This window comes from Sarcophilus harrisii, chromosome 3 (assembly GCF_902635505.1).
Source record: "Sarcophilus harrisii chromosome 3, mSarHar1.11, whole genome shotgun sequence".
Classification (NCBI taxonomy): domain Eukaryota; kingdom Metazoa; phylum Chordata; class Mammalia; order Dasyuromorphia; family Dasyuridae; genus Sarcophilus; species Sarcophilus harrisii.
Genome location: NC_045428.1, coordinates 361181088 through 361194591, shown reverse-complemented (window position 1 = coordinate 361194591; position 13504 = coordinate 361181088). Strand labels below are relative to the sequence as shown.

General features: G+C 39.8%; 1 protein-coding gene across 3 annotated transcripts in view; it reads right to left on the bottom strand.

The window, feature by feature from the left end:
- The window catches only part of GRIK4 (glutamate ionotropic receptor kainate type subunit 4), a 670650-nt gene that overhangs the window by 272295 nt on the left and 384851 nt on the right, over positions 1–13504 (bottom strand). For all 3 annotated transcript variants that reach the window (XM_031960162.1, XM_031960161.1, XM_031960163.1), the window contains one exon: positions 998–1162. In XM_031960162.1, coding sequence (XP_031816022.1) covers positions 998–1162 — 165 coding nt within the window. The remainder of the gene's footprint in view (positions 1–997; positions 1163–13504) is intronic.

Below are 13504 nucleotides of genomic sequence, written 5' to 3'. Positions count from 1 at the left end.
TGTACCCATTATTTTGTGGGCTATGTCAGTGGTTCTCAAAGTATAATTCCTGGGAGTCTGTGAAAGCTTTTCAAGGAGTCTACAAATTCAAATTTTGCTTTTATTTCTAATATGCTAACCATCTATAATTATAACCCACATAAACAACAACTCTTTGGACAGATCCTCAATAATTTTAAAAGTATAAAGATACAAAGAACAAGAGTTGGAGAACGCCCGGACAATGCTGTGGATGAATGAAAACCTGAGGGACCATTTGCTCAAAACATGTATCACATGATGCTAAACAAGTGAAATAAGGAAACATTTTTTGGTCCATAAGGCTTGCTAAAGGTTAGAATGGGTGGCTGAGGGAGGAGGTGCAATTTCTTTCCTTGTAAGGCTTGGCATGTAGGAGGGACCCTCATCTGACTGGGCTGGTGAAGACTGATCTTGTACATCAGTTTGTAACAATGCCTTCTTTTGTTCCAAATCAGAAGCTATTTATTTCCAGTGATGGACTGTCCAGAGAACAGGAAGGTTATCTTGTCGGGTTGCCCCCGACAGCATTGCAAAAGGCCAGGGAGCAGTGTCATTTTATAAGCCTCCCTTCCCTAAGACATACCCTGTCCCTAAGAAAAGAAAAAAATCAAATATTCACTGAGTTGTACCTTGAAAGCAAGGACCATGTGTCTATGTCTTTGGTATTTATTCCGGGTCCTTTATAGATACCCATGTACAAAATGTTAGCCAGGGATGGGGATAAGGGAGTGGATGAATTAACGAATGACATGCAGCCTTCTCAGCGTCTCAATTTGCTACAATACAAGCAACCAAACCAGGCACTACTTTTATAGCTCCAGGGAGCTTTGAGTTCCCAGTGCTCTCTGATGAGAAAATCTCTGGACCTAGCCCCTTCCACCAATTTATATACAGGGTACCTAGACGAGATATAAAACAGACCATCCCAATGTCACCTTCCCAAAGAGGAGGGGAAACCCCGGCACGCTGTACGTACTGGTTTCTGCAGTCTCGTACTCGCTATCTCTCAGCAGCTCGAAGATGTCCACCTCCACCTTGGCCTTCCCTACTCTCTCAGGAGCCCGGTTGATTCGGTTCTTGGCCAGGGTGATGGACAGTCTCTCACCTCGATTGCACTCCATCGGGTCGTCCAGGATTGCGGCTATTGGGAAGCAGGAGAGAACAGACTTAGGCTTCCTAGAGATCAGCAACCCGAAACCCCTTCTTTTATAGAGGAAAGAGACTTACACAGGATTTGCGTTGGGGCTTTGATTCCAAATGCAATGCTCTGTCTGCTATGCAGGGCTATCTCTGCAAGTGGGAAGCAGTCTGGTGCTTTGCTGCTCACCCTTCCTCCTCCCACCTTAGAAAACCAACCCCATATTCAAAACTGCCACAACGCCCGAGGTTTTCTGAGAGGCTAAAGTATAATCCTAATAACAAGAATGGTCAGCCTAGGCTGCTATGTATGTTCTTCTGGGTCCTTGTCCCCTAGCAGATGGGGAACTCCTCCACAGAAGAGAATCTATTTTCTAACAGCCTCATTACCATAATCATCATCAAAGTCTTTAATAAGGGTCTGGTTATTGCAAGCACTAACCAAGCAATGAAACAAAGACAGTTACCCAGATCCAGTTCCTACCTGGAGTGATGTCTCAGATAAACCCACTGATATGGGCCCCCATACTTAGAACATACAGGCATAAGACTATAAGCATAAACATTTATATCACAAAAAATCTCTGGGCAAAGAGAGGATGAGGGTCAAGGTTGGCTGTCTAAGGGGAGCAAGACTGTGGGGTACAATGTTTGGGACTTTGGGAGGGCAGCCACCAGCTCTCCTTATTTAATTCCAAAGTTAAGAAAGGAAACCAGAAATTATCTTGGTCAACCTTCATGTGAATAGGGATCCCCTCTATAGTATCCCTGAGAAGTGGTCATCCAGTGTCCAATTTTGGAAATAATTGTTGTATTGGGGGTCAGGAAGAGCTGATTTTAATTTTTTAAATTAAAGCTTTTCATTTTCAAAATATATACATGGATGATTTTCAATATGCATCCCTACAAAACCCTGTGTTTTAATATTCCCCTCCCTTCCCCTCACCCACTCCCCCAGTTGGCAAGTGATCTAATATATGTTAAACATGTATAATTCTTCTATACATATTTCCACAAATAACATGATGCACAAGAAAAATCAGATCAAAAAGGAAAAAAAAATGATAAAGAAAGCAAAATGCAAGCAAACAACAACAAAAAGAGTGAAAATACTATGTTTTGGTCCACATTGACTTCCAACTATCCTCTCTTTGGGTGCAGATGGCTTTCTTAATCACAAGCCCATTGGAACTGAAGGCCTGATTTTAAGATCCTGCCTTCAGACTCTTAAAAGCTAGGTGACAAAGTTTTCGCAAGTTCGGTTGTCTCATCCGTAAAAGGGTTCAATAATAGCACCTACTTCTCAGGATTGTTGTGAGCATCAAATGAGATAACACCTATAGAGTGCTTTGCAAACCTTAAAGGACCACATAAATAGTAGCTATATCCCTATTGTATTGTTGTCATCACTATTATGCCAGCTCCTTCCACTTTGCTCTAATTGTTAGAAAGTTTTTCCCTTTAACATCAAACCTAAATCTGCCTCTTTACACTTCCGGTCCATTGCTTCTAATTCTACCCGCTAGGGCCAAGAAGAACAAGTCTAATCCCTCTTTTACTTGACAGCCCTTGAAATACTTACAGGCTGCTATCATGTCCACCCTAAGTCTTCTCTAGGCTAAACACCCTCCCTTTTTTTAATCAATCCTCTTCTTATTTTTGCATCCCTTTCTTTTAACACAAGACTCCATAAGCAGTGGAGGTTCAGGAAGGATGTCCTGACTGACTGACTGATGTCCACAGTTCCCCCAGGGATCTCACTATCTAGCTTTCCTTTCTGGTTCATTTGGTGATTAATTCCCTCTTTGGAATTGCAGTGACTGTTGGCTTTAATAAATGTTTCGATCACTATAATTACAATCCTAACAGAAATACCAATCCTAGGGCTACAGGCACCAAAGCTGAAGGGCCCCTTTGGGTTCCCTCTGGGGAATATGAGGAGATCAGTTCTTTAATAAGGTAGTTACCAACCAGTACACTCACTTCTCTACAGGTCCCTGGAGACAGACTGGAGAGTTGAGCAAAGACAGCAATATGTCTGAGCGCAGCGAACATGCAGTTTGATATGCAACCTGGTGTTCAAGTATAATCCTATGGTCCCACAGGGCTGCCATGTGGGCCGCAGCATGATGCTCCAAGCTCCCAGACATTGTCTAATAAGGAACATTGTGATCCAGCACATTTCTCCCTCATCTCCTCTTGCTGCTGAAGGGAGGCACCAAAAGGCTGTGGTGAAGCTGGAAGAACCAGGAGGTGCTTGTAAGTAATGCTAGGATGGTAAGGATACTCTTGCTATCCAGTTTGGCCCTAGTCTAAGGAGAGATTTTACTTAACTCTTTTCTTGGGCTGACCAAATGATGATGATCTCAGATCAAGTGGCAGTCATTTCTGAGAAGCATTCATGGATTCATTTGTTCATTATGTATACATATGACAGGGAGCTCCTTACTACTCCATGAATCTACCAATGCTATTATTGGACAGAAATGATTTTTTACAGAAGATTTTACTTGTATTAAACTTAAAGTTGCCTCCATATAACTTCCAAGCTCTCTATCCACAAATATCTGTATAAAACAAGTATAATCTTTTACAGTGGGTTTTTATTCATGGGCTTAAAGTGCTTTCATGTATAGTCTCTTTAGTTATCCTCCATATTCTGGGAAAACATACAAAGTAGAAGGGTAGAGACTGAGGATATTACAGAGAATTGAGGAGAAATATAGAAGCAAAGCCTTTAAGGATGTGAGAAAGGATGGGACCTCAAGCATGAGTGGAGGAGAGGAGGATAACTTCTGAGATTGGTGGGAAGGATGAGAGGTTAAGTTTGGAGAGAGAGAGAGCAACATTGAGAAGCAGAGGGAGGAACTATGAGGGATTCCCCCCAAACAGCTATAAGGTCCTCAGTGAAGTAGAAAGTAGAATTATCTGTTCAAGGTGATCCATAAAACTACATATTCTAAAAGTTTGAGGGTAGAGGGACCTCAGGGGTTATGAAATACAATATGTACTTAAACATTTCTCTAAAACTTCTCCATATAGTAGTTATAAAACCACCACCTAAGGACCTCCTAGGATGGGCAGCCCATTACTTGCCAAAGCAGCCTACTACACTGGGAAATTCTAGTTCTTAGAAAGTTTTCCCACATCGACACTTTCCATCTGGCCTCTGAGACAATTGTAGTTTCTCTTTATACGATATCTCTTTCAATACTTGAAGATAGCTATTATGTATCTATTCTCCTCCCTTCCCACTTCTCCTCACTGATTTCCAGGCTCCTCCTGTGGCAGACTTCCTAGTCTTCTCATCATCTTGGCCACCTTTTTTTCTGTACCCTCTCCAGTTTGCCAGTTTTATCCTCAAGGAAGCCATCGTCAGTTGTCCTGACCTATGTCTTGCCACTGGACTCCAAAAGATTTGGAAGAAAGAATAAAGTTGATGACTCTGTATAGCTCAGCCTCACTTAAATCCAACTCCCTTGCAAGTCAAGACATCACCCTCCTGATGTCATTGGTCCTCTTTAAGAATGCAGATCACACAACAGTCTTTCAGTTAAAATAATGCATCTAAAGCTAAATTCCAGATCTGGTTTGACTAGGGCAGATGATCACTTCCCTCAGCCTGAATATATTCTCTTACCTTGTAAAGCCTAATATTACATTAGCTTTTTTTAAAATGTCCCATATCATAATGTTCACTCAAATTGAGTTTGCAGTCCACTAAGACCTAGAGATCTTTTTCATATAAACTATTATTAAGACATTCCTCCCTCATTCTTTATTTGAGCAATGGAATGTTTTTTTAAAAATTCAAATATAGGATTTGCCACTATTATGTTTCAACTTATTACATACAGCCTCTCATTCTAATCTGTTGCAATCTTTTTGAATCTTGATTCTGTCATTCAGAGTGCTTATTATCTAGTCTTCTCAACTTTATCAGGTGACTCAAGCAAGTCATTTTATTTCTCTGAGTTTTAGTTTCCTCACCTACAAAATTGAGGGAGTTGGACAATACTGTCTTTTCTTTTTTTTAATACTGTCTTTTCTATCTCTAAAGATAGCATTTTATCATCTATATCATTTACAAATTTGTTAAGTGTTATCTTCACCAAAGTTTCTAAAAGCAAAAGTTTTACACAGAGCAAGAGTCAGAGCCCTGGGGTACTCCACTAGAAATGTCTCTCTAGAAGACGTATTAGAGACTGAGTGCAGAGCATAGGTTGCAACCTTGGAGTCCAACAAAATTAATTGATTTACATGAGGCTGACATCTATGATCCCACAGGAAATGTTAAAAGTATCATATCCAATATGCTTATAGAAAGTCTTTTTCCTTTGTCTAGTAATAGGACAAATTCTCAAAAATCAGGTCAGTTAGATGGCATAGTGGATAGAGCACCGGCCCTGAAGTCAGGAGGATCTGAGTTCAAATCCAGTCTCAGACACTTAACACTTCCTAGCTGTGTGACCCTGGGGAAGTCACTTAATCTCGATTGCCTCAGCAAAAAAAAAAAAATCTCAAAAATCTTTAGCTGAGAGTCATGAGCAGGTTTTCAGTAGCATGTCCCCATGTAGCCACTGTCATATTTGTCTATTTCCTATGAAGCCAAATTTCTCAAATATGTGGTCTTATTTTCTATCTGCTGTCTCCTCAACTCCTGACAGCCTGGCATCCATCCCTTTGTAAACTTCAAGATGCTTCTGTCAATCCTAATTCTTTTTGACCTGCGTGTGCTCTTAGATATTGGCTTCCTTCTTACCTTACCCAAGAATGAGAGCATGTGTAGAAAGGGCTAAGGGGAATATGAAGCATGCAATCAGGATTATATGTTCTTTAAATCTTAGGCTAAATTGTTCTTCTAGAAGCTTAGCATTGCTGCAAGGGGCTATGGATTGATTAGACATTGCAACCCTGAAGGAAATCTTGGTGCAGAATATATTGTTGAGCAGAATATATAAAGGCTTTGGTAACTTGCCTTTATAATTTGCTGTAATCAATTGCCTGCTATGATTTTGCCTCTCTCTCCTAGTGACCCTTACAGGACTGTTTATAGCCTCAGTGGTTTAGTCAAAATACTTTCATTAATTTTAATCTCCCAACCTTCTATATATTCATTTGTCTATGTCCACCTCATACTCCCTCCTTTCAGTTGATTTTGCTTCTCTGAGATTATAAAAGTATTTTGCCTTGCTCAACCAAATGAAAAACTTTGTGCAGAGTACTCAGGTTTTCTGAGCCTGTACTGAACTGAGTCTCTCCCTTACAGCAATAAGAAAATCAATAAAGATACATGTCTTCATCAAGCATTTAGCAGAGGACTGGTAGATTATTTCTTTGGAGGTTGATAGGAAGGAATTTTCCAATAATACCAATGAGAAGGTCCCAAACTTGTCAATATGGAGCCATGGGTCATAATTACCAAATGGACCAATATCATCAAGGCCACCGTGAGGGGATCCCTTCTGTTCTTTTGTCCCTTTGTTCAACAAAGGATTTTCAAGAGGAAAAAATAAGAACATTTCTTGATGTAAATCTGAATCCAAGTGAAAAGTTATAGGTTAACAAAAGTGTCAATATGTTAATTAGATAAAATAGCCTTACCTTGAATTTGGTAGCCTTGACCACCACAGGTCATTCATTTCCTACTTGAATGAGCACCCAGTCCCCCTGCCCCCAGACTTCTAATTCAGTTTATTGAATCAGGGCTGCTATTATCGGTAGTAGAGGATATTTTCTCTTGGAATTTCCCTTGTTTTCTTGGACACAACACTTTCTCATTTTTCTTTGACCATTGTTTGATGACTCTCTATCTCCTTTTCCCACATCCTAATTCTGAGTCTTCCCCAAGATTCTTTTCTCATTACTCTCCTTTTCTCCCTTTTTTTTTCAGCCAAACTGCAATATTGTTTATATGGATATATCCACCTTGATATCCTTTCATGCCTTCAAATTCAAGTTGCTCAAAACTAAGATCTTATCTTTTCCCTTAATTCCCCTTTCAGCCTTCCCAATTCGTATCAACAGCAACATTATTCTTTTCATTATCAAGGCTTTGGTCATCTTTGATATTATTTTCCATAGACTAAACTTAAGATGATGAGAGCCTCAGTTAGGATGATGGCAATGGGGTATGGAAATAAAACAACAGATGTCAGAAATATTGCAAAAGAAAAATCAACAGGGGTTGCTGAATGTATTCCCAATCAGATCTAAATTTCTTGAAAACAGAAACTGACCTTTTTCTGAGAAGCACCATGGTATATTAGAAAAAGTATTGGGCTTGGAATCAGGAGATCCTGGATTCAAATCTTGACTCTGATACTTATTTGATTTGTATAAATATAGGAAAATTCATTCATTTATTTGAGTTTTACTTTCCTCATCTGTAAAACCAGGAAAATAATGCTTACCTATCTCACAGGGTTGTTGGAGGCTTAAATGAGAAAATGAGTATAAAAGGCTTTTTAAATCTTTTCAAAGCTTTATATAAATATCAACTATTATTACTCTTCTGTATCCCTACTTAGCACTGCAGGCCCTCAGTAAATACTTGTCAAATGAATTAAATTAACTGTGGGTTTGTTGTTTGGCTTTCAGTTTATAGTTTACCCTTCTCCCTTTCTCCTCATCCTTTACATTTCTACAATCATCAAAAAGACATGAATATTAGAGGAAAACATTATAAATAAAGACTGTAATTTAATTGCCAATTATACCTGCCTTTCAGGTTGCACTAATGTAGTTCCTCTCTTAGACACATCCTATTCTTCCCCCTTGTTAACCTTATGGAGAATGCTCTGCTTTCCTTAAATCTCTCCAAACTCCTCCAATTTTGAGAGGAATAGGATTGTGGGCCAGCCTTGTGACCTGGCTCTGCTGGGAGTCAGACAGATTGGGGGCTGGAGGATTCACATTCTCAGGCTGTCAACACATAAGAGCATGGATCCAGGCTGTGAACGAGAAATGAAAAGCCAGGTGTCCCGTTTGCATTCCTTAAGGACGGCTCAGGGACAGCCTGCTTGGTTGAATTATGAGGCAGAGTAGGAATAAAGGCAGAAGGGAATGAAAGGAGTGAGGTGACTGCTGGAAGAAAGTTTTAACAGAACTAATGAAAACTGGAGGTGAAAAAGAGACACAAGGATTATGGGGTTTTCTTGAGTTGCCTCTAAACTTATTCTAGGAGACACCAAACATATCTTCTTTGAGGCTGGGAGTATATAAAAGTGGCACATTGCCACAATCCATCTGAAATGTAAACTCAAGCACAAATGTCTTCCTCCTAGCACACTCAGTCCCCTGGGGCGACCTACTGTCTTTTGCTCTCACACATTGGCAATCTCAGGCTTGTTACCCCACCAATGCTGACTGCTCTTCTCAGAGAGGAGGGGATTTTCCCCTTTCCAACTCAAGTATCGGGGAAGGGTGCTCCACCCCCAGTTTCCCCAAGTGCTAGGAATGCACCCTGTATTTCATAAAAGAAAGAATAAGATATCCGGCCACCATGATTTGCAACCCAAGATCTGATTCTCCTCAAAGTTGTAATTAGAGTAATTACATAGGAGATATAAGCTAGACATGTTTGGTTGAAACAATCCTCCACCCTTCTTTCAGATGATGTGGGGAAGAGAGAGGTAATGATAGATGTAAACTGTTTTGAGTTATCTAAAAGAATGTGGCTGGAAATATCTGAAGAATGGTTATTTTGATGGTTTCTGCCTTGGATTCAGCTGCTGTCTTTTCCCAAGAGCTTAAAACACAGACAATATATCCCTTTGTTCATCCTCAAAATCTCCCTCAGAGAAAATAAGAAAAAAGGCAAAAATCTGATCATAACTTGGAAAACTGGTATCCAAGGCAATAAATGGTTTGCTCCCTACCATGAGAGAAATGGGATCTGTTGGAAAACCTAGGTCTCTTAACTTTCCTTATGATGTTCTGCCCTCCCCATCACACTGCCATCCTTTCAACCTATACAGAGAAATTCTCATTGGACCAGACCTACCCCACATAATGACCAGGATTATTCTCTACCAATGAATCTTTTCTGCTGGAGTTTTTTAAAATTCCCCTTCCTTGTGGAGTAAATAATTGGAGGGTAGAAACATGAACTCTAAAAGTTTTATTTAAGGAGTGAATTTAGGTCAAGATATTCCATTTCTACCTGGCTACAGTACGTTGGGACTTTTCTGACTTCTCTACTGTACCTTCCTTCCATCTGTTGATCTTTTTTTTTTTTGTATGTTACTCCCACTAGATTATAAACTTCTTGAGGGTAGGAACTATTCTTCTTTACATACCCAAGACTTAGTATACTGCCTGATTCTTTGTGACTCCATTTGGGGGTTTCTTGGCAAAAATATTTGAGTTGTTTGTCATTTCTTTCTCTGGTTCATTTTTTTTAACAGATGAGGAAACTGAAGCAAACAATTAACCATGAAGTTAATTGTATGCAGAGGATCATGCAGTTAGGAAGTATTTGAGGTCATATTTGAAATCAGGAAGATGAGTCTTCCTGATTACTGGCCGAGCACTCTGTTTTTGAGAGAGAATGAGTTAGTGTTGGAGAGAGGGGCGATAAAGAGAGAAATAGTGGGAGGGAGTAATAGGGCAAGAAAGAGAAAAAGAAGAGGGAGAGGGAAAAGGAGTGAGGGAGGGAAGAAGGAAAAAGAGGAGACAGAAACAGAGTACAAGAGTTCTTGGGTGGTGGCCAGTTGACCCAGGAAAGAGCTGAAAGTTAGGAATTCTATGAGATGAAGAGGGAGTATTTTCCAATCCTGTACAAAGGCACACAAGAGGGAGATCCATGGATTAGGATATTAATTGGATCATAGACTACATGGAAAGGAATGATGAATAATGAGGCTAGAAAGGTAGGCTTGAGGCCAGGGAAGGTTTTAAAAGGCAAAGGAATTTCCATTTTGTCCTATAGGCAATAGAAAATCCCTGGCATTGATTGAATAGGGAAGTGACATGGTCAGCACTGCACTTAAGGAAAATCACTTTTGGCAGCACTTTGGAGGATGAATTGAAATGGAGAGAGACTTGAGGTAGAAAGACCAATTAGAAGGTGATTGCACCAGTTCAGGTGATTAGTGATCAGGACCCGAGCTTAAATAGTGTCTATGTGACTAGAAAGTGGGAGTCAGAGAAATGTGGAGATAGAAATGGCAATATCTGGCAACTGACTGTATATGTGGGTTTAGGGAGAGTAGCAAGAATAACATTGAGATTAAGACTTTGGGAGGAATATCTGACCTCTAGAGAAGTTGGGCAGTTTGGTAGAGTAGAGGGTTTGAGTTGTTTTAGACAAAGTTTGAGATATCTCTAGGAGATCTGGAATATCTACCAGCCACTAGCTTTCCTCCTGAGAGGTGAGAGTAGACAACTGGGTAAATTATAAGGTCTGTTCTTTCAAGAAGGAGAGATTGTAACTGAGACCCTAATCTCTGATCTTCATAGGGGATAAGTCACTCAGTGTTATCTTTCTCTCTAATCTCGCTGATCCATAATGCAGGATTCCTTAGTCTCACCTCATGATAACCTAGTTCATGAATCTGATGGTAATGAGGTTGATTTCAGCTTTATTTATCATTAAAGCTGGAAGACCAAAAGGGTAATTTAGTGTTTGAAAAGGCAGATTTTAAAACTTTATGTCTGGGGACACATTGCCAAATGCAGTCTAATAACTGCATCATTAAATACAGACTAAAGCCTTTATTTAAATTCACTTTCATCTCATCCCTGTCTATAAAACATGGAGTTCTGTATAGTGTAAGTTCTTAATCCTGAAGATGTCTCTGTCTGCTTTTGGTATTTAAAAAAAATTCTCCTAGTCCCTCTAGAAGATGAGTGGAAATCTTTTTTATTAAAGCATTTTATTTTCAAAACATATGCATAGATGATTTTTAACATTAATCCTTGAAAAAACTTGTTGTCCAAATTTTTCCTTCTCCTCCCCTATCTCCTTTTCTAAACAGCAAGAAATCCAATATATTAAATATGTGCAATTCTTCTGTACATAAATCCACAATTGTCTTGCTGCAGAAGAAAAATCAAATCAAAAAGGAAAAAATGAGAAAGAAAACAAAATGCAAGCCAACAACAATAAAAAAAGGTGAAAATACTATGTTGTGATCTATACTCAGTCCCCACAGTCCTCTCTCTGGATGCAGATGGCTCTGTCCATCACAAGACCATTGGAATTGGCCTGAATCACCTCACTGCTGAAAAGAGTCCCGTCCATTAGAATTGATAGTCACATGATATTATTGTTGTTGTGTACAATGTTCTCCTGGTTCTGCTCATTTCACTTAGCTTCAGTTCATGTAAGTCTCTTCAGGCCTCTCTGAAATAGGATGTCATTTCTTAGTCAACACCAGGGACTTTGTGGTAACCTTATTACTTTTTCAACAAAATCTATTAAGCGCCTACTATGTTTGAACTCCCATGATAGGTGCAGGGGTTTGACAAACCAAAATAGGACAATCCCTGCTCCCAAAAAATTTAAAGGAAGAGCAGGAATGGAGTGGATTGATAGCATCGAGATGGATAAAGCAAGGGGCCTAAAGTTGGAAAAACCCAAGTTCAAATTTTGCCACATACTAGCTGTGTGCTCCTGGGTAAATTTGTCTCCCTTTTCTCTGTGTAAAATAGACAATAACAGCACCTACCTTTCATGGTTATTGTAAGGATCAAATGAAACAATATTTGTGAAGGTACTTTACATATTTTAAAGCTTCATATAAATGTTAGCTATTATCATAGGCACTTTATAAATATGTATTGGATTTTTTAAGAAAGTGAAGCATCTTCCTGGTTTTGGAGCAAGGTTTGTGTGAGTGATTTCTAGGATGATTTTGTTATTCAGTCACTTTAGTGGTGTCCAACTCTTTGTGATGCTATTTTGGAGTTTTCCTGGCAAAGATATTGAAATAGTTTATCATTTCTTGCTCCAGCTCATTTTACAGATAAGGAAACTGAGGCAAACAAGATTAAATGACTTGGTCAAAATCACCAAAATAGTAAGTATCTAAGGCTTGGTCTTGCAACCTCCCGGTCAAGTGCTAGGATACTTAGAGGCTACTAGTCAAACCTGACAGAAACATTGATCCCATTGCTCCTTTTATAAATTTTCCCATAATCAATAAACAATCATTTATTATATACCTACTCTAGGTCAGATTCTGTTCTTGGTGCTTTGCATAAAAGAAGAATAAAACTGTTACTGTTCTCCAGGAGCCACCAAGTAGATAGATGCCTGATGAATCCTTGAGGCAATACCACTTTAATGAGAACCTTCCCATAAATGCTGATCTTGGGATCCCAGGAGAGAGGAAGAGAGTTCCAATCCTTGCTCCCAAGAGCCAGTGGGAGGAGGAGGCGAGGATACCTTTAGTTCCCACTTGGACTGAGTGGGGGTCCAAGAGCCTTTCATCCAGCTCCTGGCACATGCCATATCTCTTCTCTCTCTCCTCCCTGATCTCTGACCCACATTTGTACCATAAGCACGGTAGGGACTCGAGCAACGTGACATATTTTATGGCTTCTCCCCTGCTTAATTCATGAACTAAGCCGACTCTAATGAAGCCTCATTTTAGGAACAATAACAGGGAACAGATGTTGCAGGGCAGGTTTATCTACGGCTGCAACAACACTTGGAGGCTGACCTTTCGGAGTCAAGTTTATTGTGCATCATTAACTCTCTCAAGGATAGCTGGCATCCCCAGACCCTCAATCTCTGGAGATGCAGCAGGGAGTGAAGATGGGGGAGAGGGCACCAGGATGCCCCTTTGGGAAGTTAGTCTGTGATTTAAAGTGTGCTACCTATGCACAGCTAGGTGGTGCCATAGTGCTTAGAGGGCCAAGCCTGGAGTCAGAGACTCATCTTCCTGAGTTCAAATCTAACCTTAGGTCTTTCCGAGCTGGGTGACTTTAGGCAAGTCACTTAATCCTGTTTGCCTCAGTTTTCTGATCTATAAAATGGCAAACCACTAGTATCTTTGCCAAGAAAACCCCAAATGGGGCCATGAAGAGTCAGACATGATTCAACTCAAAGTTGAGTTTCCTCAACTATAAAATGAGTTAGAGATGAACATGTCAAAGCACTTCAATATCTCTGACAAGAAAACCCCAATTTTCTCTGTGTGTACATACATGTGTATATGAACCACACATTTATATTCACATGTGTTCATGCATGTATAGTTGCTTTACATGCATCTGTACATATTGTATATATGTTGTTATTTGTCCTTCATTTCATAACAACCTTAATCCAATGTCCGAACTCACCTTTGTCACTGCCTGACAGATACACTGTCCCCTCCTTCCTGGCCTGAAAGCC